We start from the raw sequence: 26,041 nt of genomic DNA, 5'->3' as shown, positions 1-26,041 counted from the left end.
TCTGTCGGAACAGAGAAGCACAACCCAATCCAACTTCCAGGAAGTATTTAAATAGTATAAAGCAAAATCTTGACAGAAATAGTGTCAGACAAAAAAGGCTATTAAAAATATCCAGCTCTTGTATCTAATAATTTAGAATATGAGTCTAGAAATAGCTATTGATCAACAGATGGGGTAATGTCTATGTTTTGGATCTGAGATGTATAAGCCTGTTCCTGATCACCAGGATACAAAGATAAACCACCCCATGCAGAATTGAAGGATTTCTGAGTTGTCCATACTCTCTTTAATCCGTTAAGCGTAGCTGAGAATCAATAGTGTAATCTCGGCTAAAAGACGGAGACGCTTCTATTATGAATCGCAACCACGTTCTTCCTTTTTCAGAGAGAGAATGGGGCTTAGCATGCGCATAATACAGGTCTAGCAAGGAGTGGTGCGGTGGCCTAGAGGTAGAGCTCTCACCTCACACTCAGGAGGCTGTGAGTTCGAGCCTAGGTGGAGGCAGATATTTCTCTCTCTGGGCACCATGAGGATGTATCTGCTGAACAAAACTCTGCGCTGGCATCAGGGACGGCATCCGGCCAGTAAACACTCCCCTAGCTCCATTCAGTTGCCCAGACTTCACCCCGCAAGTGATCGTGCGATCGTTAAATGAAGATGATGATGACACGTGTCTAGCAAACAAGGAAGGGGCACTTTAAATAATAGACCCACTGCTGTTCCGCAGGGTGTAATTCCAAACTTTTACTAAAGAGTATCCTTCCTCTCTTCCCCATCTCCCCCCGCCCCGCCATTCCACAGTGGCTTTAGCCAAGAAGTTGTATGCTACACTTCAGGAAACATCCCTCAGACCCCTTCAGCACCAAGACTGGTCCGTGCTGGGGTAACGTGGATCACACTGCAATGGAATAAAGCAGAAGGTTGCACACCAGAAGAAGTGATTACCTACACCTTGGAGATTCAAGAGGAAGATATTGTAAGTTTTGAAATCCAAAGTAACAGAACAGACTAACAGAATTGGAAAGGATCTTGGATCTTCTCATCCAACCCACTGGTGATGCAGGAAGCCCTATAGAAAACCCTATACCCATGATGGCGGAGCAATGGCATGCATGCCAGAGATGGCACGCAGCGCCCTCTCTGTGGACACAGAGCTGTCACCCGAGTTCAGCTCCGCCATGCATGCGCATCCCTCCAGTCAGTTGATCTTCGGGTCTCTGCTGCACATGCATGAGGAGCGGGGGCATGCACAGGGGCAGGGTGGGATGCATGCACAAGGGGGCACGCATTGCATTCACATGCACGCTTGTGCACTTTGGGCACTCAATTAGGAAAAAGTTAGCCATCCCTGCCCTACACCATTTCAGACAAATGGTTGTCCAGTCCTACGGGACCACCTCCTGCCACATACCTCCCAATGACCTATAAGATCTCACAGATTGGGCCTCCTTCGGGTGCCGTCGACCGGGCAATGCCGGTTGGCGACTACTTGGGGGAGGTCTTTCTCTGTAGCTGCTCTGGCCCTGTGGAACGATCTTCCCGCAGAGATCCGGACCCTTCCCACTCTCTCGGCCTTTTGTAAAGCCACTAAAATCTGGCTGTTCCGGCAGGCCTGGGGCTGTTGACCCCAAAATATGGTCCAGTCCCACTTGGAATGGACTGCATGGTGTGTTTTTTAAATGTATCTTTTCTTTCCTTCCCTTCTTTTTGATTTATTTGTATTGTTAGCTGCCCGGAGTCCTACGGGATCGGGCGGCATACAAATGTTATTAAACTTTGAAACTTTGAAAAAGCTCCAGTGATGGAGCACCCACAGTTTCTGGAGTCAAGCCCTTCCGCTGATCAGTTGTTCTCACTGTCAGTGCACTGATAATGTTATCTAGTTTGGATAATGAAACATTTGCAAGAAAACAGCCAAGTTCAGAGAGCACCAACGACCCCTCACTTTTATAGTGGCTCACATTTTGCTTTGCCTTCATGGAAAGTTAGCATTACAGGGTGGTCATAATAATTCCATCCCAGGCTCTAAATCAGGAGTGGGGAACTACAGTATGTCCCTTTTATGACACGTGGATTTCAATTCCCAGAATTCTGGGACTTGAAATCCACAAGTATCCATCGTTCCCCCATCTCTGCTCTAAACCCATGAATGCAGCTGAGCCAATAGCCGTTTCTAAACATTCTCAGCTCTCCTTAGTTTCCACTGGACCTTGCAGTGTACCAACATTTAAATTTTAAATTTCCTGACATTTTCTTATGTGGGCAGCCGATGCCCTTTTGTTTCTGTTGAGTTTGCACAACCTGCTTCTGTAACACTAATGCACCCAAGGGAATGTAATGTCATCTCCTCAATTTCCTGTGGGAGACTCAAGGGCTCCTTCTGATTTTTTTTTCCCCCTGGGCTTCAATCCTATCCTAACAGCTTATTGCAATAAATGGGTCATAGAAGTTCTTAAATATCTAAAAAAAAGCATTTTAAATATCTGACGGTGTTTATAAAAAGGTCCTGAACTGTCCATCTCAAGGTGGCTCCGATGAGACATTTGTTCTTGGCAACTTTTCCAGTTGCACTCAAAGGGAAATTGCTACACCCATCCAAGAACTTGGTTTTACATATATTATTGGCATCTTGCCCCAATGTTTCATCCTGCATTGGGGAGCAGTGCCATACTTCAGTCTCATTTCCATACATGCAAGCACAGCAGCTCAGACAGTTGATGCATAAATAAACAATACTGCATAGCTATTACTTTGACCCCTCCCTAAAATGTTCTACCTTGTTTTATTGCTTTGGCAAAGCTCCAAAGGCTTTTATCAGCACGTACCTGGTGGACAGATAGGATGTTACTAAAAGAAGAACATTCCTCAACATGAGTAACATGGTACTAAGTGTGTTGTGTTTTTTACTTTTTGGACACAAGAGGGAGCCACTTTAACAAACTTTAAAAAAAAAACATTTAAGGGCTCTTGAAACTATTATTACAATAAGGAATGCAATGGGGATTTAAAATCAATTTTTCTGTTTTGAATAGTGGTGATTTTAGGATAAAACCAGCTCAGAAATTTCAAGTAAGAAATTTGGGGAAGGTCAAGCTTTCATCTATGGTTCCCAATCTAAAAATTTCAATTGCTTAAGATTTCATCTGACTTATAAAAGACATCTTGAACACTGAAGATAAATTACAATTTAAGCAAGAGCTTGAAGAATAGGGTATTAAACTATCATGGTGGCCTCAATTGCAAATATAATCTAGATATGATAAAGTTATGAAAAAGTCTGGCTTCTATAAAAAACAAACACCCTTTGATCAGATACTGTTGAACTCTGATTAAAAACTAATTAAGATTTATAAATTCTTACTAAATTGGAAAATGGAGGATGAGTAAGTAAAAGAAACAATGGTACGATGGGGAAAAAAGCTTTGGCTATAACATACAATTAGAGAAGTGGCAAAACTTATGGGAAAGAAACTATACATTAACAATGACAACATCATATAAAGAAAATGTATATAGATGTTTTATAGATGGCATTTACCACCTGCTAGGTTAGCTAAAATGTTTAAAAATATGACTAAAGTTCCTTCTCAGCTCATAATTATAGTCATGTAAATTAGGTTCTGGGCCAAAGACAAGTAATCCAGAGCATAGCAGCATTCACTGCAAAATTCAAAGAGATAGGATTAATTTGCAAATAATGGCAAATTCCACAATAGTCGGACAAATATTTCATGCCCCAATTGGAGTGGTATATTATTGCTTGGTGATATTTCTGAATTTATTTTTGCTTGCTGTTACTCTTTAACTGGTAACTTAATTTGTCCTTTAGGATAATGCATTTCATCCAAGGTACACTGGAGAAGACCGAACCTGTACTGTGAAGAATCTTAAAAGAAGCACACAATACAAATTCAGGGTAAATTTCTTTCTCTTTCATTTTCATTTTCATTGTCCTGTGCAGCACAAGAGTTTGTGCTCTCATATCATGCATGTTTATTATTGGAAAGACGTTGTTAGATAATCCTCAAATTGCAACCATTCATTTAGTAGTAAATGTTCGAAGTTACAATAGCATTGTTTTATCATGCAAGGAAGTGCATGCAGAAATCTGTGTATCTTGTTTGCTTTTAAATAACAATCCCATGCCACATGTTTTCAATGTTCAATTTTAATTCTATGTGCAATTTTAACAAGGTGCCACAAGGGGGCAGCCGGCTGTCTTTCCCCCCCCCCCCCCCCCAACTGCTGAACCTGTACTTGCAAAAATTGTCCACTTACATTACTGTGAAACATATTCTCATGCATCCACAATCAAATAAACATGGGAATAATGCATAAGAAACTATTTCGGATTCAAAATGAAAAGTCTAATTGCGGTGACTGTTTATTTATTTTGGTAAAACGACTAAAATGTGATTGGGTAAATTTTTACAGAGCCGTTGGGCAGATAAATGTACTGTGCAACACAGCATGTAGATGGACTCACAAAAAATCTTTTTTTTTTAAATTCCAGCTGATTGTCTCCAATGTAGAAGGGAAAAGTAGTCCTAGTGATGTCATGGTCTGTACCACAAGCCCAGACAGACCAGGCCCTCCCTCCAGACCCATTGTTAAAGGGCCAGTAACATCTCATGGCTTCAGTGTGAAATGGGGTAAGAATACATCTCTGTATTTTAAAAGCACAAGAAGAACTGATTTAACGTGCATGGCATTGCTGTAGAGGTGACTGGTGCTGTTTTGTTATAATATATTGCACTCTTGCCAACCACACATGTAGTCTATGCCTGCAAAGAAAATGGCTCTTTTATGTTGTACAAACGTTGCCTTATTTATTTAGACAGTTTTTGTGTACTGTCTATTATTATTATTATAAATAACTGATGGTGAAAATAATATCTAATACTCCTTCCTTCTCCTATTTTCCCCATGACAACAACTCTGCTAGGTGAGTTGCGTTGAGAGAGAATGACTAAAACTTACAATCTCCTGATGATTGGCCCAAAGTCATTCAGCTGGCTTTCATGCCTAAGGCAGGACTAGAACTCACAGTCAACTGATGATTGGCCCAAAGTCATTCAGCTGGCTTTCATGCCTAAGGCAGGACTAGAACTCACAGTCAACTGATGATTGGCCCAAAGACATTCAGCTGGCTTTCAAGCCTAAAGCAGGACTAGAACTCACAGCTTATTTTGGGGGGAGGGCTTATTTTAGCACATGCACTTAAAACCCCGATTGGGCTTATTATCCAGGGAGGTCTTATTTTCAGGGAAGCAGGGTAGTCAGGTGCCTTAATCCCTAGACCAGACGTCTGAATGTACCATTAACAAGGATGAAGCAACATAACAACTGAGTGTTGCTCCAGACGCTAAATACAACAAGTCACCACAAAACAAACAAGTGACAAGGAACATTTAAAATGAAAAGGTTCTGCTACCTGTGTGCCAGTAAGAAAGACTTCATTTAAGCAAATGCAGATGTATTCATGTTTTTTTTAAAAAACCTCATCTACTTCCTGTGGATTTCATTTGGCAAATCAGGGGGAAATAAGTTCAGAAATGCAGGGGAAAGAGGAACGGACTGTTATACATATATATTTCTGGTCTGCTGAAAAAGCTATGGAGTTGGAACTTTTATACCGCGTTTCCCTAAAAAATAAGTCCCGGTCTTTTGGGTCTTTCTTTTGGGCCCCAAAATAAGCACCAGGTCTTATTTTGGGGGGGATATCTTACCCGTTTACCTTAGGACCACCGCAGCCAGGCCTGTTGCGCTGGTCCCCAACTTCTTCTGCGCCCACTTACAGCCAGATGCCACATGGTGCATCATGCCAGTGTCGCTACTCACAGTCCTGCCACAAGCAACAGAACTGTTGCAATGCACCACATGGTGCTTGACTGCAAGCAGCCCTAGAAGAAATCAGGCAGTGGTGCAGCAAGTATCGAGGCGTGGGAGGCCTGGCTTTTGCAGTCCTAAAGTAAGCAGGTACAGGCTGTGTGGGGCAGCTCCACCCCTTCCCTAGCTTGATTTTTATGCATGTGCCTCACCCCACCTCATGCAACCAGACAATGGGACAGAGTCTTAACTAGGGCTTGTTTTTGGGGTAGGGCTTATATTAGGCACACGTTAAAAAATCAAGCTAGGGCTTATTTTGGAGATAAGTCTTATTTTCGGAGAAACATGGGACTTATAAACTTTTAGCCGTTCTCACTTGTCACACAAGGACACAGACTAACAACCATCTTAGAGGTAATCTTCCGCCAACTGACTAAAAGATAGATTCTGCATCTAATCACCACCGAAAATAATTTTTCCCATTCTCATAACTTGCTTATTATTTCTTTTCCTCTCCAATCCTTTTTTTTTTTTAACAGAGCCTCCTCAGGACAACGGTGGTTCGGAAATCCTTAATTATCTGTTAGAAGTTTCAGAAGGAAGCTGTGAAGGTAAATTCAATTCATAAATAGTGTGATTTCTTCAATTATTCATAATGTTCATAAGAAAATGTAACTACAGATAAGAAAAGTATCACTGCTCTCGAAATCCTCATATCAAGTAGCTAGAGATTTCTCAGTTGAATTTATTTGATTGCAGTGATTCTTCACCATCCTCAGGGGTTTGATTAATGCATCATTCAATAAAAATGGTAAATTAATCAAAATGGAAATAAGACTACCAGATGTAGCAGCCAATTTTTTAAAAGTTAATATTACTTTCTGAGCTGTGATATTGAATTATAGTTGCCTATTAAGATTATATAGGATTGTTAAGATTCCCATAAATGTAAGTTTGTTTGATTTTTTAATTGCAAAATACAATTGCAAAAAGATGTTTTTAGTCAAATGTGTGCATCTAACTTCGCTTTGCAAAATGAAAACTATTGTTAGCAATGTTGAGTCATTTTCAAATTAGGATTCATTTTTATTTAGATTAAGTTTTTTTGGTCAACTTTTATAATTAACTAGTTGATAACCCGGCATTGCCTGGGTATTTATTTATAGGAGGAAAATGTCCAGATCAAACGTAATTTCTAATTTTCACCCTTACAAGAGGGAGCCCCCTTGTGGAGTACTGTGAAGCCATTACCATGGAAACTCCTGTGCTATACAGTAGAAGCCATTTTACGGCAGTACAGTAAAAGCCATTTAAAGGCACAACAGGCTGTATCTTAACAAAACACACACCGCGAGGGGTGTTAGGAGTGTCTTACCCCCACAGTATTTTTTTTCCAGAGAGTAAATCATCCATGTGCCAAGTTTGGTTTAAATTGCTCGAGGATAGATAGATAGATAGATAGATAGATAGATAGATAGATAGATAGATAGATAGATAGATAGATAGATAGACAGACAGACAGACAGACAGACAGACAGACAGACAGACAGACAGACAGATTATATTTGTTTTCATAGATTTTCACTGCTACAGGTATGCAGATCTTGGCGTATTTGGGTCTTTTCCATGTAAGATTGAGAGTATCTTGGCGACGTTTTGACGAGGTCTCACTTGCCATCTTCAGGCTGGTGCCTTCGGCTTCGTGCTTGTGTGAGCAAAGCGTGATCGGAGCTGTCGTCTTTCTATAAATATTGGTGGGTGTGTGTGGAGTGCTGGCTTTGTTGCCTCAGCCACACAGGATGTTACGAAACAGCCGACTAATCCGCATGCACCAACTCCATCAACTAATCAAGATGTAACAACACAGTCAACCAAATCACTTACAGCAACAAAGCCAGCACTCCATACACACACATGAATATTTATAGAAAGACGGCAGCTCCGATCACGCTTTGCTTGCCCAAGCACGAAGCCGAAGGCACCAGCCCGAAGATGACGAGTGGGACCTCATCAAAACGTCGCCAAGATACTCTCAATCTTACACGGGAAAAGACTCAAATACGCCAAGACCTGCATACCTGTACCCGTGAAAATCATATATATAAATTGGTCTCACCAAAACTAGAATGGTCCCTTTTTTTATAAGCAATTAAGGAAAACCTTATCTCTCTAATCCAGCTTTCAACTAATGAAAGGGCCTGATTGAATGGGAAGGACCTGACTGAAAAGATCTTAGGCCAGTTTCTTCCCATAAAGGAGTTATTGCCGCAAACCACTGCAAAGGCAGGGACTTAAATGAAATCTAGATAGGATCTAAGCCACAGTTTATCACTTGCCTGAGTGAGTCCAATTATCCTTGCAGCAAATCAATGGGAAGTTGCATATAGAGGACCTGCCACCGAATGTACGTGTGCATACTTGAAGCCAGGCACTTTGTACAAGCTCCGGGCATGCTGTATTAGCACTGGCGGACACAGTCAGGTAAGAACTAAATGAACAGCAATGGGTACCGTTTTCTTTCTGATTGTTCTGTCCATTTTTCCAGCTTTTGTAGAGCTGATCTGGTATGTTATTTTTTTATTTTGCTAAGTAGGTGTTCTAGGTCGTGATTCTGTCACCTTGTATTGTTTTCTGTAAAGTTTTGGAAGTACCGTATTTTGGGGAGTATAAAATACACCTCCTCCCCCCCCCAAAAAAGAGGGTGAAAATCTGGGTGCATCTTATACACAGCATTTTTGGCCTCCTGAAACCCCACCCCCTTACAAAAATGGATGTACATAGACTTTGGGATGCCTGCAAAGGGCTCCTGGGGGCTGGGGGGGCAAAAGCAAGTGAAAAATGTGCCATTTTTGCCCCCAGCCCCCAGGAGCAATCTATAAGCCTCCCAAAGCATATTCATGCCCCCCCGCCTTTTTTTATTACAAAAATAAAGGGCCCACTTTTGCCCTCCCCCAGCAGCATTTTGCAAGCCTCTCAAACTCTCTGCATGCCCCATTTTTCACAAAAAGCAAGGCATGCAGATGGGGCCTGCAGAGTGCAAAAACTTTTTTTTTAATTTGCCTCTTCAAAATCTGGATGCGTCTTATACTCGGTTGCATCTTATAGTTCGAAAAATACAGTACTTTCATAGTGTCACACCTCAAATGACAGTGAGGTGTATATTTTCAACTGCTATTTTATGCTGTCTTGCGTTTGCTTAATGACAATGACTGGGACTGGAATTTCCTTTGCTAAGCAACAGGATCATAAAGGACAATCTCATGTCACTGGGTGGCTTAGCAACAGCAGTTCCAGCCACAATTATGTTTTTTATAAAGAGAGGAAGGCTAACCTCGTAGTAATTAGGTATTAATAACAGAAGATTCCTCTTAAAACACTGTTATATTTTCACAAGGCTGTGCTATAATTCATCCCTTAAAAGTCGACTAACAGATTTCAGACTTGAGTATGTCCTATCTCAAATACTGTCCTTTATCAAACCATATGCATTGTTTGATCTCTTAAAAGCATGGTACCCATTTGCTAGTGAAGTTGAGTGAACAGACACTTTAGCTTCCTGAAGTACTGTGAATGTCCTCAAGCATATTTTATTTCTGATGCGCATTTTCATTTTTCCATTCTTTCTGGAGTGTCAAATCCAAATGCTTCTTTCTCCATGGGGAAAGCAAAATTGCATAGAGGCTGTTTTCAGACAAAAATACAGAACTATACGTTATCCAACCCATTTTGGCATCATGAATGGTGTGAAGTTGTCCTTTGTGACTCGTTCACAATTTAGGGAAAATTGGATGAACCAAGGTTAAATTAGCCATGGGTAAAGCCTATAAAAAGCACACGGTGGCTCAGTGGCTAAGACGCTGAGCTTGTCAATCAGAAGGGTCAGCAATTCAGCCGTTCGAATCCCTAGCACCACATATTGAAGTGAGCTCCCGTTACTTGTCCCAGCTTCTGCCAACCTAGCAGGTCGAAAGCATGTAAAAGTGCAAGTAGAAAAATAGGAACCATCTTTGGTGGGAAGGTAACATGGTTCCATGCGCTTTCAGCATTTAGTCATGCCAGCCACATGACCATGGAGACATCTTTGGACAGTGCTGGCTCTTCAGCTTTGAAATGGAGATGAACACCGCCCCCTATTGTTGGGAACAACTAACACATATGTGCGAGGGGAACCTTTACCTTTACCCTTTAAAGCCTATAAGGTGCCTATAGCTGAAGTAAAATAAGACTATAACGATTGTGAATTTAGAATAAGTGAATTTGGACTAGAGCTAGATAGTTTTATATCTTATGCATTATTTTTGTATTTTTCTAGTGTTCTGAAAGTTTACTTGTTCATACGCTCAGCATTGCTCCAGACCAGTGTCAACCACCCAGAGTGCTTGGAAAACCAAAGCATAAAGAAATACAATTGCAGTGGGGTAAGTTATTAGGATTTGAAATTCATTTCCTTCTTCAATGGGGCGTAGTATCCTCCCCTCAGTGTGGACTGCAGGATCCCACGTCAAACTGCAGATCATATTGTGACCAGCTGCAAGCTGAGATCATATCACCGGTCCAGTATCTGATTTAAAAAAAAATAAACAGCGCTGCGCTTCAATGGTTAGATGGCCTAGATATTGGCATTTGAATATAGATCTTTTTAATATTTATATTTTATTGCGTTTTACAAACCGAGGTGAAATGTTAATATATATATTGCTAGTCCATGTACTGTATATTCCGGCGTAAAAGACGACTGGGTGTATAAGACGACCCCCTACTTTTCCTGTTAAAATATAGGGTTTGGTTTGAAACTGGCTTCATATTTCTTTCTTCTTGCTGGTGGACCCATGATAGGGTCTTGACTGTTAGCCAGTTGTATATTATACTGTTGGCCTTTCAGGCGGTACGGTGCAGTAATACTGTCAGGTCAGGTATCGCCATTACAGTATACAGCACCCAGCCAATCACGGCGAGCAATGCATTTTTCTATTAATGAATACAAGGCCTGCTCGGATTGGCAGAGGGTGTGACATCATCAGTCCGCCTTCCTGACTCCAAGACAGTCCGAGCAGACTGGCTCATAGCAGTATGCACTATGTGGAAATTCTGAGCTGAAAGGCAGCTCAGAGCTGCCAGCATGGAAAATGCAGCTCAGTACAGCAGTACGGCAGCGGTATTTAATGGCATTCAGACCAGATTGGAACCGGTAAGTTTCAGCTCGCTGTATACCCGGCGTATGAGACAACCCCCGATTTTTTGAATGATTTTAATAGGCTAAAAAGTCATCTTATACACTGGAAAATACGGTATGTTATGCCATACGCTGCATAAATAAATATTTCTTCAAAATTTATGTATGAAAATCAAGGATGTAAGCTGTTCTGGGTAAATCTACGTTTTGCAGTTGACTGATAGTAATTTTGTCAATGCCAAAGGTAACAGAAATAACAGAGTTGGAAGGGACATTGGTGGTCTTCTAGTCCAACCCCCTACTCAAGCAGAAAATCCTATACCATTTCAGATAAATCCTTGTCCAATCTCTTCTTTAAAAGCCTCTAATGTTGGAGCACCCACAATTTAGAAAATGGATAGTTAAAATAAAGTAATTTTGGCTGTGTAATAGTACCAGCTTCCTTGCAATGATATTAATTGTCTCAACATCTCTTTCCAGATGCTCCCCCTGTATCAGAAAGTAGCAGTCATATCTCAGCATACAGCATAGAAATGACTGGACCTGAAGAGGTGGTCTCGGAGGTCTATCATGGTCCAGACCTTGAATGTACTGTCAGCAATCTTCTGCCTGGAACAACGTATCAGTTCAGAGTGAGGGCTTTGAATGATGGAGGGGTAAGAAAGTTCCACTCCAAAATATTGCCTATAAAAGCTAAATCATATTTGAAGAGGGTCCTTTGTGAACCCTTCTCCTCAATAAAGTTTGGCTTTTCCAATCTTATGTAATTGGCATCCAGTGTTAATTTGCCTGCAATTGTAAATGGGACCTTTTGGTACTGTCCATGGGGTTTTCATGGCAAACTTCAGATACTGGAGTGGGTTGCCATTTCCTTCTTCAGTGGGTGCCAAAGAATGGAGGCCTTTGAACTATGGTGCTGGAGAAGACTCCTGCAAGTCCCGGTCACTCCTAGAGGAGATCAACCCTGAGTGCTCTTTAGAAGGCCAGATCCTAAAGATGAAACTCAAATACTTTGGCCATCTAATGAGAAGGAAGGACTCACTGGAGAAGAGCCTAATGCTGGGAACAATGGAGGGCAAAAGAAGAAGGGGACGACAGAGAATGAGGTGGCTGGATGGAGTCACTGAAGCAGTAGGCGTGAGCTTAAATGGATTCCAGGTAGAGGACAGGCAGGCCTGGAGGAACGTTGTCCATGGGGTTGCGATGGGTCGGACATAACTTTGCAACTAACAACAACAATAAATGGGGCCATCATAAAGGCTGGCAATTATCCTATCTGTGGAGGAATGAATTACCCAGAAACAGTTCAATTTATCCACTGTGAAAGGAATGGAGCATCTTCCATTTTAATGGAAATCTAGCCCAATGATGAAATGTTGAAATAGAAGAGGGAAGATTTTTGTGCCTGAAATTGTAGAATTGCACTACTGTTAACTAGGGAAGTGTTTGGAAACAGACAACATTCACTGCTCTATATTAATTTTGGGGGTGGTTTCTACAATGAGCTTTTTCCCTAATCAAGAAGCAAATATATATATTTATTTATAATGACATACATTCTTATAGACTCCTTGATTGATGGAACACAATTCACGGTCCATCTGAAGAATGTCAAGGTGGAGAAGAACATATTATTATACTGTAATCTCCTAAATCCTTCTACTATATGCAATGTGTGCATGAGTTTTCCCTGTTTTTTCTTTTAGTATGGGACTTACTCTGAAGCTGCCAAAATTACCACAGTGGCTGGACCTCCAGGGCAGTGTAAAGCACCTTGCCTTACCTTCCTTTCCGATTCAAGTGTACTTGTGAGCTGGGAGGTAAGAGAAAATAGTTTACTTCTGTCAATCCTCCATTCAAATTAACAGAGATTAGGGAGAGAGATTAACTGAGAGAGGGGCAGGACACGGTGGCTCAGTGGCTAAGATGCTGAACTGGTTGATCAGAAAGGTCGGGAGTTCGCGGTTTGAATCCCTAGTGCCGCGTAACGGAGTGAGCTTGTCCCAGCTTCTGCCAACCTAGGCGTTCCAAAGCATGTAAAAATGCAAGTAGAAAAGTAGGCACCACCTTTGGTGGGAAGGTAACAGCATTCCTTGCAACTTTGGCATTTAGTCATGCCAGCCACATGACCACGGAGATGGTTGCTTTGCTCGTATGCACCACCTCCGCGCATGCGCAGGAACTTCTGCACATGCACAGAGCATCAAAAACGGGATGAGGACACCTGCAAAGGTAAGTAGAACAGCGGTGGGGGGAGTAATCCACTGTGCCACACGGTTTAGATTAGCTAATAAGCAGGAAATCTGATGATTCTAGCTAACATAAATCACGTGTCACAGTTGATCATCGGAAATACTGGTTTGCACAAAGTGGTAGCATTTTTTTTTTACTACCAGTTCAGGCAAACCAGTAGCAGTTTTTACTAACAGTTTGGGTGAACAAGTCCAAACCAGTAGAATTTCACCGCTGGATTGCCCAGTTTTCTATGTAAAGCAGAAAAGATAGAAGAGCGTCTCTTGGGACCCAAATACGATGCAAACTTCTGTTTCTTTTGCAGAGTCCTGAGAGTTTTGGCGCTGACATCTCAGAATATAGACTGGAGTGGGGAGAAGACAAGGAGAATTTAGAACTGGTGTATACTGGCACAGCCAACTCCTTTGAAATTGACCAACTTTCAGCCGCAGCACATTATTTCTGTAGACTGCAGGTAAGTCAAGAAAATTTACATAGGATTAGATGTAAATCAAGATGAGGATATAAATTTCTGCTGTCCTCATCACCTCACTGTAAAAGGCTATGAAGATTCTCAGTCATCTAGATGGTGGTGGTCCCAATGATTCGTTTTTTTTCAAGAGGCAACCAGACTTTCTTGTTTTTTTTCTTTGAAGATGTTTCGCTTCTCATCCAACACGCTTCTTCAGTTCTGACTGGAGGGTGAGTGGGTCCACCCCAAGGATAAAGCACCCAAACAGAAACTGTGCAACGTATATGCAGTACAAAGCAGTGAGCTATGTGGAGATGCGTACATTGGGAAAATGAAACAACCATTTCCTAAACGCATGGCACAATGTAGGAAAACAAACACATCAGGACTAGATTCAGCAGTCCACCGGCATTTAAAAGACACAGGCCACTCTTTTGAAGACAACAGAGTCCATATTTTGGACAGAGAGGACCACTGGTTTGAAAGAGGGGGTTAAAGAGGCCAGTTATGTCAAAAATTGAACAGCTTTCTGTCAACAGAGGGGGCAGGATATGCTATCATCTATCTCCAATCAACAATACAGTCCTTTCAACAGTTCCAAGAAGGCTCCACAACTATTTACACCACTCCAGTGACCCTGAGGACACAGGTGGCCTCAATGACCCTCAAAAAGGATGCAAATGCCCAGCTGCCTGCAGGAAGTATAAATCCTTCCATTCCCCACCATCCAGTCAGAGCTGAAGAAGTTTCTTGGATGAGAAGTGAAATATCTTCAAAGAAAAAACAGAAAGTTCAGTTGCCTCTTGAAAAAAAATGCACCTTTGGGATTTACTATAAAAGGTAATATTTTTAGAGAAATAAAACAGAGTTAGGGAATAGTTGCAAGGAGCTTTCATTCCAGTGAATAATTGGACCGCTGTTCACACAGCCTGGTTGTGAGTAAGCCACGGCCCAGGAGTGGGCCACACCTTAGAGGTTGGGGACCCTTGATCTAAATCAGGGGTCAGCAACCTTAAAGACTCAAAGAGCCACAAAGGCCCTAACCAGAAGCCCCCCCATTCAATTCTGGAGCTAATCAGAAGTCCAGTTCCCCCCACCATAGAGTCTCCTCCTAGCACAGCATCCCTTTTCCTCTACCTATCCTAACCGAAAGCCCTATCAAATTGTGGAGCTGTCCGGCAACAGGGAGCCTCAGCAGAGGGATGAAAGAGCCACATGTGGCTCCAGAGCTGCAGGTTGCTGACCCCTGATCTAGATCTTTGTCTCTCTTTAGCTCTGACTTCCAACTATGTTGCTAGTTTGTAGAATAATGAAATTGAATCTCTATTTGTTTTCCAGGCAATAAACCAGGCAGGAGCAGGATCATACAGTGACCTGGTATCCTGCAGAGCCCCAGCGTCTGTTCCTGAGGCTGTAACCATCCTCTACGTATCAGAGGATGAGCACCTGGATGCCTGTCCAATGCCTGTTGTATGCCTCGTATTGAACTGGGAGGAACCGTGCAATAATGGCTCTGAGATTGTATCTTACAATATCGAACTGGGAGATAGTATTTTGTCAGTGGGCAAAGTCACAACTTATGTAATTGAGGATCTGCCTCCAGAAACCACATTCCGGTAAGTGTTACTGCAAAGATACAGATTAGCAGAGTTGGAAGGGCCCTTGTAGGTCATCTATTCCAACCCTCTGCCCATGTAAACCCTACACCATTTCTGACAGATGGCAGTCCAGTCTCTCCTTGAAAGCTTCCAGTGATGAAGCTCCCACAACCTCTGAAGGCAACTTCTATTCCATGGGTTGATTGCTCTCACTGTCAGAATATTTCTCCTTATTTCCAGGTTGAATCTCTCCTTGTTCAGTTTCTATCCATTATTCCTTGTCTGGCCTTCAGGTGCTTTGGAAAATAGCTTTCCCCCTTCACCTCTGTGACAGCCCCTCAAATATTGGAAAACTAGCATCATGTCTCCCCTGGTCCTTCTCTTTACTAGAGGTTTCATGACTTAGCTACCCAAATGCATAAATATTTCAGTATATAGTCTTGCAGTTCCTGCCTCCTAGTGATCAAGTAATATGTAAAATCATAGAAATAATTGCAGCCACTGAGCAGAGAGTTTATTGTCCTCTTCTTCACTGAGTCATAAGGAGGAAGTTACATCTGTCACAGATAGAATCTAGACAGCAGAGTCTGCATTGTCACAAGATACTACAAGATTGCATCTCGGTTTTGATGTATAGGTAAAGGTAAAGGTTCCCTTTGGACATATGTGCTAGTCATTCCCGACTCTAGGGGGCGGAGCTCATCTCCGTTTCAAAGCTGAAGAGCCAGCGCTGTTCAAAGACGTCTCCATGGTCATGTGGGCGGCATGACTAAACACAGAACGCTGTTACCTTCCCACCAAAGGTGGTTCCTATTTTTCTACTTGCATTTTTACATGCTTTTGAACTGCTAGGTTGGCAGAAGCTGGGACAAGTAATGGGAGTTCATTCCGTTACACTAGGGATTTGAACTGCCGAACTGCCGACCTTTCTGATTGACAAGCTCAGCGTCTTAGCCGCTGAGCCACTGCGTCCCTTCCAACTCTGTGATCCTAGCCTAAATGTACACCAGAATGGTTGTAATTTGAGCCAATGAGCCACCGCGTCCCTCTTGATGCATAGCAATGGCTTTTCCTCAGCATTGAACCTCTGAAAGCTCCATCCTTGCTTTGACCATAACAGCCAAATTCAGAAATCTGCAAAAGTTTTAGAAAGTTGCAATGAGAAATATCTTGGACAATAACAGTTAAAATAATCTCATCTCAAATGCTGTCCAGTCAGGTTACAAAAACCAAGACAGACATGGTACTTCTAAGCAGTTTCCTTTATTGTTCTTTGCACATAGACAGAAATCTTGCCAAACCAAAGTAGACTACTACTTCTACTACTGCACCATAAAACATGTGGGAACTATTAAGGAGGAGCTGTCTTCCCCCTCTTTCTCCCACACAAAGTGTGATGCCTCTTACTCCTTTGGAATGGAGCCTGTCCATCCCAGGAAATCCAGACTACCTTCCACCACAGTCCTTTCTCAATTATTCTAATCCACCTCAACCTTTTCTGTTTCTTCTTTCTCTTCTCCTCTCCAAACCTTAGTAGATACTGACTCTGTCCCTTTCTGCTTTTCCTTTAATTTTGGATGCGTGATGGAGCAAAGCTTCTGCCCCGCTTCTTTCACTCAAGACCGCCAAAGAAAGAAAAGCAGGCATAGGGAAGGATCTCTGCTTGTCCAGAACGCAGCCGCGCGAGCGATCGTGGGTGCACCTCGGTACACCCATGTTACACCTATCCTCCGCGAGCTGCACTGGCTGCCCATTGGTCTCCGGACACGCTTCAAGGTGCTAGTCATTACTTTTAAAGCCCTACATGGTATGGGACCTGGGTACTTGAGAGACCGCCTCCTGCCAGTCACCTCCCAAAGACCTATCAGATCCCACAGTCTAGGCTTCCTCCGGGTTCCATCTGCCGGCCAATGTCGGCTGGTGACTCCTCGGGGGAGGGCCTTCTCTGTGGCTGCTCCAGCCCAGGGGAACAATCTCCCAGTTGAGATCCGGACCCTTACTACCCTTCCGGCCTTCCGCAAAGCAACTAAGACCTGGCTGTTCCGGCAGGCCTGGGGCTGTTGAACTATCCAGCCCCATTCGAGGTTACGACTGTTGTTGAATTTTAAATTGCTGTTTTTTATTTTATTTTTGTATCCCCTCCCCTTTTTATTGTTAGCCGCCCTGAGTCTCTCGGGAATAGGGCGGCATACAAACCAAATAAATCTAATCTAATCTACTAAATTTTTTGGATGTACATATGTGCTTTTTAAAAGTATATGGTGCTAAATTTGCAACCCCTCTAACTTATAGGTAAAAAACATTTGTGCCAGACCTTGTGGTATTTCTATATTTTTTTAATTCTACTTTTATTATTTATATAAATCACTGAAGGCAGTAAACATAGCCAATGCTGCTTCCTCCTCCTACGCTGTGAGCTAGGTTGGGCTGCCAGAGAATGACTGGCCCAAAGTCATCCAGCCAGCTTTCATGCCTTAGGCAGGACTAGAACTCATAGTCTATTGATGATAGGCCCATCCAGTGGGCTTTCATGCCTAAGGCGGGACTAGAACTCATAGTCCATTGATGATAGGCCCATCCAGTGGGCTTTCATGCCTAAGGCAGGACTAGAACTCGTAGTCTATTGATGATAGGCCCATCCAGTGGGCTTTCATGCCTAAGGCGGGACTAGAACTCATAGTCTATTGATGATAGGCCCATCCAGTGGGCTTTCATGCCTAAAGCGGGACTAGAACTCATAGTCTACAGATGATTGGCCCAAAGTAATCCAACAACTCTGTGAGCTGGGTTGAGGTGACAGAGAATGACTGGCACAAAGTAATCCAGCCGGTTTTCATACATAAAGCAGGGCTAGAACTCATAGTCTACAGATGATTGGCCCAAAATCACTCTGCTGGCTTTCATGCCTAAGGTGGGACTAGAAGTCACACTGGGTTTCCCCGAAAATAAGACAGGGTCTTATTTTCTTTTAACCCCCAAAATAAGTGCTTGGTCTTATTTACGGGGAGGTCTAATTGTTTTTGAGGTGCAGGAGCAGGGTCACCTCATGGCTGCTCCTGTGTTGCAATATTTTCAGGGCGGGCTTATTTTCAGGGGCGGTTTACTTTAGCGCATGCGCTCAAAAGCACGATTGGGCTTATTATCCAGGGAGATCTTATTTTCAGAGGAACAGGATAATTACTGGTCATTGGCCCAAAGTCACCCAGCTGCCTTTCATACCTAAGGTAGGATTAGAATCATAGTACCCTGATTTCTAGACTGGTGCCTTAACCACTAGACCAAACTGGCTCTCATACCTAGCATTACTAAGCAGAGAGAGAAAACTCTCTCTTTTCCTATTCTTTCACCTTTGAAAGATAGACCTCCAACAGCACACTGCTGTGATCTCAATGAACTTCACACACACGGTGAGATCATCTCCAGGGGTGTTGCTTTCACAGCTGGTGTAAATGTATATTATGGGATTTGCATGATGACCTCATCACATGCTGTTGTTTGCCTCCTTGTAGATGCTTTTAATCTTTTCACCCTTGACTCCAACAGCTTCAGTTTCTGCCATGAGGAACAGTGGACTTCTGTTGCTTCTAGCATATGACTGATGCCGTTTTTGCTTAGGCTGCAGAAAATAATAATAATTCTGCTAAGTAGAAACAACCATCTCATCCCATAGAATAAAGCTGTTGGTGCTTTTCATTCAAAACCTCCATAGTTACTTTTTTTCCTCTGTGTTTTGAGCTCATAAGATGATTGAGGATATCTGCAAACAATGCTCAATTTTTACTTTGCATTTAATGCATTACTAAACATTAAACTAATTAGAATATGTGTTAGAAATAACACAAAACCATTAAAGGTTTCTAAACCAGAATGATGAGCATAATCAGTAATATAATGTAGTCATTTTTTTTAGATCCTGGGTAGTAATTATTAAATGTGCATATTAATTCTGTTAATGGGCCTGTGGAGATAAATAACTGAACTTATAATTCTTTTTTTCTTTTGACTTCTGAGAAATTAATTTAAGAATTAATGTAGATTGAGGTTCAGCGAGCAAATATAACTCTAAACATCCAAAGTAACTCAAAGTCATTTTCTTTTCAGACAGCATTGTAATAGGGTCTCAATTCAAATTATTGCTAATAGCAGCAGAAAGCAAAAAATGTGTTATTCTGTTGTTAGTTATTGTTATAAGTATTGTTAATTAAAGTCTAAGAAATTTATCAGGTTGAATCAAATATAAGTCCAATAAGATGAGCTTGGAAACTTGGAAGTAATAATATTGAGAAATAATATTTTCCCAACATTACATTTTAAGTGCACTGGGATATGAATATTTTTCTCTTTCATCCAATTCCATTGCTTTCCAGATGGGATCACAAGATCATCAAAACTAGAGCATAACCCAGTAAGACTGTACATTTTTCATACATCTAAAGCAGGGGTGGGTTCCTGCCAGTTCTAACCTCTTCTATAGAAGAGGTTCCACAAATCTACAGTGCTGTTTAGAACCAGTTCCAGCTCCCTTCCCCCGCCCATCCGCACATCATCAAGATGAAGAGCGAGAGGAGGAATTCTGGGAGTTGAAGTCCACAAGTCTTAAAGCTGTCAAGTTTGAACACCCCTGGGGTTTTTTTTTTCTAAAGGGTTAGCGGTGCAAGGGTCTTGTAACTTGACAGCTTTAAGACTTGCATGCTTCAAATGCCGGAGTTTCTGAGCCAACATTTTGGTTGCTAAGCAAGAGCGTTGTTAAGTGAATTTCACCACATTTTACAAGTTGGCCATGCCCACCCAGTCACATGGCTGGCAAGCCACTCCCACCTGGTCACATGGCTGGCAAGCCACTCCCACAAAGCAGGCCGCACCTACAGAAGAGGTTCTAAAAAAATTTGAAACCCACCACTGATCTAACGATATCTGCTTAAATCCTAGAAAGATATGTCAATAACATGAGAAAGGATACTATATCTGGCTTACAATAATCCTGGAAGGCCCCTTCCAAGTCTTGTTATTCTGATAAATCCACATGACCACTAGATGGGAGCAAGGAGTTAAGGTTTTTTTTATACTGCCACTTAGTGGTTCTGAAGATTTTGCAACCCAAATAAAATCATCTTAATAAACATAAACATTAGCCTTCTATTTAAGATTGGGCATCTTGTTATCTCTAAACATGACTTTTTCTGTTCTTTGGTGTTTCCAGAGACTGTTAAGAATAGTGTTTCTCAAACTCAGAAACTTTTAAGATGGGTGAAATTTCAACTCTTAAGATTTCTGGCTGGGGAGTTAAAGTGCACACATCTGAAAGTTGCTGAGGCTAACACTGGTCCAGAAATCCAACGAAAAGCAGGTGTTTAGAGTTGAACAGGACCATTCGTATTTTATGTCATACTGAATCTTAAACCTAGTTTCAATTTAAATATACCATTCTATACTTTCTGATTCCTGCTTGTTAGGGGAAGTAATTCAGTTGCATCTATCTTGTAAGATAGGGGTATCAAACTCAAGGCCCATGGGCCTGATCCGGCCCATGGGGTGCTTAGATCTGGGCCACGGGGCCTCCTTGGAAACAGTAAAGGACCTTGCAAGCTCAGTTTTTGCTGGCAAATGATTGCAGGATGCCATTCCAGCTGAAAACGGAGCTCGCAAAGGCCACTCATTCTCCCCCCCTCTCCTCGACTTCTGTTTTCACTGGCAGAGAATTACAAGAGGCTGTCGCAGCCAGAAATGGAGCTCAGGAGCCCGTTTTCGCTGGCAGAGCACTCGGGCTGCCACAAGAAACCCCACCCCCAACATGAATGACATCATGCTGGCCATGCCCACCCGGGCAACACCCATCCTGACCCTCCAGTTGTCAAACACAACCCTGATGCAGTCCTCAATGAAATCGAGTTTGACACCCCTTTTGTAAGGGGAATGAATGTAATCTTCAGCTACAAGCTGGTTTTTATTGTGAAATGGGAAGAAGAAAAGGCAACTTCCCCTTTTGACTTAATAAATTATTTGACATAATCAGATAATCTGCTGGGAATAGTTTGAAAGGGTATCAGTGATAACTGTTCTCTTCATCAGCCCTAATATGTTCGAAGTGCAACATTAATGCTCAAGGCTTGGAGGAAGAAATAAAATAAATGCGATAACTTATATGAATTATGCCACTCTTGTATTTTTTACTTAACTTGATAGGTATTTACTGTTTTTGCACTGATGCACAAATGATGCACTAATGATGCACTAATGATGCACTCATTCTGTCACCCCAGTTCTCTTACACATAAGAACCACCACAGCAATTATTATAAAACAAACATTGCAAGGAAAATTTAAAAGGCAAAACACGGCCACTGTAAAAGAAATGAAACTTCCCTTTAAGTGGTGTTGTTTTTAAAAAGGTTCTTATTTATTTCTGGAAAGTGAAATCTCAAAAATTTGGCCCCATTTGTACAAAGCTGCTTTTGACTTTTAATTTGTCCTGATGACTTTTCAACGCAACCAACCTTTTCCCATTACACCTGTCAGGGAATTTTGCATAGCTTATGAATGGATAAGTCCTCTGAATTTATGGCAGCCTTTCTGAAGAACCATTAGGATGTTCAATTAATGTTTCACAAACAATGACTAAGGACAGTTGTGTGACCTTGTCAGCACCAAGGAGCATGGAACAGAATGCTTTGGCTGCTGCTTCCTAGGAGGTGATGCTTTGTTTTCTAAAAGGATGGAAAATCTAATTAGGCTATTAATCAGCGATACATCAGAGCTGGTATGGTTTTCAGACTTCCTACTATGCAATGTAAGAGGGAAGTGGTGGCTCAGTGGCTAAGACACTGAGCTTGTCGATCAGAAGGTTGGCAGTTCAGCTGTTCGAATCCTTAGCACCATGCAATGGAGTGAGCTCTGGTTACTTGTCCCAGCTTCTGCCAACCTACCAGTTCAAAAGCACGTAAAAAATGCAAGTAAGAAAAATAGGAACCACTTTTGGTGGGAAGGTAACAGCGTTCTGTGCGCCTTTGGCGTTTAGTCGTGTTGGCCCCATGACCACGGAGACATCTTTGGATAGTGCTGGCTCTTCGGCTTTGAAACAGAGATGAGCACCGCCCCCTAGAGTTGGGAACGACTAGCACATATGTGCGAGGGGAACCTTTACCTTTACAGCAATACATGATATCAGAACTAGTTAAGTTTTCAGACTTCCTTCTATGCAATGTGTTGGAGGAACTGTTCAGCTGCTTTTGGCTGAGCAAATGTGTTTGGGTTGATACCCTTTTCAGATAATCCAGGCAAGAAGCACAACCATCAATAATAATAACAACCCTTTATTGTAAGGTTGCATGAACGCATTTCTCCCTTCCTCTCATTTTAGTCTCCAGAAAACTACACAAACATATCCGTCTCCTTCTATAATTTCTTGTATATGACTGTTGTCCTGTCTGTGACTTTTGTTCCTTGTCTGAAGGTCATTTCCTCGTACTATTTACAAGGGCGAAAAGTCAACTCTTAAGTAGCAGTTGCTGTCATACCTATAAAATAGATCAGTTTCTGGTTAAAAGAACTATATGCAGAATATTCTGTGTTCCTGACTGAATCTTTCTAAATTTTATACTTCAGAAAAGCTGAAAATTCTTGTTAACTGAGAGCAGGAAAACACACAACAGACTATCCAAATTGACATCCATACAGTAATATGTAGTACGTGTATGTGTGTACCCCCACACCTACAGACACACAAGTGTGTTTCTGTGTGTGTGTGCATGTATGTGTGTGTATACACACACACACACATTCGCATATTTATGTGAATACAAATAGTCCTCAACGTACGACCACAATTGAGCCCCAAATTTCTGTTGCTAAGTGAGACAGACATTAAGTGAATTCCTCCCCCATTTTACAACCTTTCTTGTCATAGTTATTAAGCAAATCACTCCAATTGTTAAGTTAGTAACACAATTCTTAAGTGAATCTGACTTTCCCATTGAACTTTGCTTGTCAGGTTACAAAAGGTGATCCCATGATCCCAGTTTTGTTTGTTTCATTTATGTAGACACACACACAAACACACACACACACAGACACACACACACACATACTCTTTGTATATATTTGTTTTTAGCAACTGTATCTTTATGCAATGAATTGCTGGCAGTGTCAATACTATAAAGCCCGGGTATCAAACTCACCTGTCACTTTGCCATTATGTAATGTTTCGCGACATTGTTCCCCTTTATGAAGTTTGGTTGGGCATGGCCTGCATGTGACCCCTCTGTCCCGTGGGCCACCAGTTTGACATCCCTGCTATAGAGCGTACACACATTTGTGAGAGTGATATTGAGAATTGATAACATCAGGATTCTTCCTTAGAATCTGAGCAGAACAGTTGGAAAGATTATCATCACAGAATGTAAATGTCAACGGAGAAGGCATTGGTCTAAATTTTTCTTACCATCCATTAGTAAAAATGAAAAGCTATCCTGTCTCTTGAAGGATCTCTGGTGAATTGATGCTGTTTACATGCATGCATTTAAAACTATAGCAGATAATAGTCACCTGTTGATTTCCACTGCCATTTGTCGGCTACATAGAAGTGTATGCTCAAATAACTTTGAATGTCTTTAAAAGCTAGCATCAGATCCATTATTTTAAAATGTTGTTTACTGTAGTTTTCGAAAAAGTTGCACTTGCTGAGCTTTTATCCAACATAAAAAGGTAGAAGGAAAGTTTTTAAGGAATAGGAAATTCCCTTCTGTAAACTGTAAGCCTTGTCGATTCATTTCTTGTGTTCTTGTCTCTTCCCGATCCATATTCTGAGTTAGATCTAATGACCAAAGAATCTTCTTGCACAAATGTCAAAGAAACACCATAGTGAATATTAATGAATGTTAATAAAGAGAGGCAGGCAGGCAAGTTTTGCATGAGAGTAGAATCAAGAAATAAGAATAATATATCAAAGTATTATTTAGGGTATCGGGGTGTTCAATCTGTACATTATGTAAATCAGCCAGCAGGCTGATTTATAGCAATAGACTTCAACTTTTCTGATGCTGCTTTTTGTGGATCTAAAGAATAATTTTCAGGCTAATTTTACAGAAATGTTACATTAATTGGCAGAGTAATTTCCATCCAAGTGCGGCTCTTAGCTATTTTTGTCCTATTGTCCTGGTACATTTTCTATGTGAAAAATTGGACCACGGAGTTCCACCTAAAAATAGAATAATTTCAAATCACACCAACTGTTTTTAAGCAGTGGCCTGAGTGTTCCTAGTATACTTTTGACCAGCATGTTCTGATCAGTTGTGGAGAATCGGTAGCGGAAATTTTGAGTAGTTCTGAGAACTGATAAATACCACCACTGACAGGCCCCGCCCCCATCTATTCTGTGCCTCCCGAGTCCCAGCTGATTGGGAGGGAATGGGGATTTTGCAGTATCCTTCCCCAGCCATGCCCATCAAGCCACGCCCACCAAGCCATGCCGTGCTCACCAAGCCACTTCCACAAAACCAGTAGGAGAAAACATTGAATCCCACCACTGCTTTTGACATAAAGTATTTGCTCCAAGAAAGAAGGATTTTCTTTTTGGTTTGATTCCAAATAGTTACCTGTAACTTAAGGCGGTTGTTTTATGTTCACTAATTATAATAAAAATGAAATAGATATGATTTCAGGGACCAGGTTGAAAAGACCAGAATGACGCATTCAGGGTTATCCTTTTTAGATACATATAGGTATAATTCAATAGCCTGCTTTGTCTTTATAGCTGCTTGCAAATCAGAAAACTTTATATAACCAAAAATAGCAATAGCAATAGCAGTAGACTTATATACCGCTTCATAGGCCTTTCAGGCCTCTCTAAGCGGTTTACAGAGAGTCAGCATATTGCCCCCAACAATCTGGGTCCTCATTTTACCCACCTCGGAAGGATGGAAGGCTGAGTCAACCCTGAGCCGGTGAGATTTGAACCGCTGACCTGCTGATCTAGCAGTAGCCTGCAGTGCTGCATTTAACCACTGCGCCACCTTGGCTCCTAGGGTATAAAAGGGTATAAATATTAGGCTGTCTGCCAGTGTTGGGGAGGTTGGGGGAGGGAGAGAGGTGTTACTGCAGAATATCCAAGCATAATATCAGATTTTTTGTTTTTGAGTTAGGGAACATTGTAATAGGCATTTTTTATGATCCCATAGTCACTTGCTAGTAAGATCTGCTTGAAAGCTAGTTGCAGTTCTTTATTTTTTTATCATTTGTTTCTTCCAGTTATAAGAGCCGTGGTGAGGTAGTGGTTAGAATACAGTACTGCATGGCTAACTCACTGCTCACTCCAGGAGTTCAGTTCTCACTGGCTCAAGGTTGACTCAGCCTTCCATCTTTCCGAGATCGGTAAAATGAGGACCCAGATTGTTGGGGGAAATATACTGACTCTGTAAAAGCACTTAGAAAGGTCTGTAAAGCACTGTGAAGTGGTATATAAGTCTAAGTGCTAGTGCTGTTGCTATAGCAGTCATAATTTAGGTAAAATCTGGGAGAATAGGAGTGTTATAGTCCAGTGGTGGGTTGCAGGCCATACATCCCAGTACAGGCATACCGGAGCCTGCCTGGAGCACCGGGTACCGTTCCGGTACGGTGCTCCGGAGGGCCCGCACGCCCGCACGCCGTACCTGTCTTTAAACTCTTTGGGGCTTACGCACATGTGCACAGCCCCTGTGCAACACTCCGCCAAACAGCTGGAGTGTCACAGAGGCATCACTGGAC

At 41.8% G+C, this 26,041-nt stretch overlaps 1 protein-coding gene across 1 annotated transcript in view; it reads left to right on the top strand.

The window, feature by feature from the left end:
- The window catches only part of FNDC3B (fibronectin type III domain containing 3B), a 327,048-nt gene that overhangs the window by 260,827 nt on the left and 40,180 nt on the right, over positions 1-26,041 (top strand). Inside the window, exons 13-22 of the mRNA XM_087725242.1 lie at positions 802-976; positions 3,830-3,916; positions 4,514-4,652; positions 6,369-6,440; positions 8,192-8,310; positions 10,142-10,247; positions 11,483-11,658; positions 12,709-12,822; positions 13,560-13,709; positions 15,045-15,322. Of these exons, the coding sequence (XP_087581368.1) occupies positions 802-976; positions 3,830-3,916; positions 4,514-4,652; positions 6,369-6,440; positions 8,192-8,310; positions 10,142-10,247; positions 11,483-11,658; positions 12,709-12,822; positions 13,560-13,709; positions 15,045-15,322 (1,416 nt within the window). The remainder of the gene's footprint in view (positions 1-801; positions 977-3,829; positions 3,917-4,513; positions 4,653-6,368; positions 6,441-8,191; positions 8,311-10,141; positions 10,248-11,482; positions 11,659-12,708; positions 12,823-13,559; positions 13,710-15,044; positions 15,323-26,041) is intronic.

This window comes from Thamnophis sirtalis, unplaced genomic scaffold (assembly GCF_051295495.1).
Source record: "Thamnophis sirtalis isolate CommonGarterSnake01/CBP01778 unplaced genomic scaffold, rThaSir2_p1.2 scaffold_11, whole genome shotgun sequence".
Taxonomy (NCBI): domain Eukaryota; kingdom Metazoa; phylum Chordata; class Lepidosauria; order Squamata; family Natricidae; genus Thamnophis; species Thamnophis sirtalis.
Note: the sequence above shows the minus strand (reverse complement) of the source record. Positions and strands in the feature narration are given on the sequence as shown.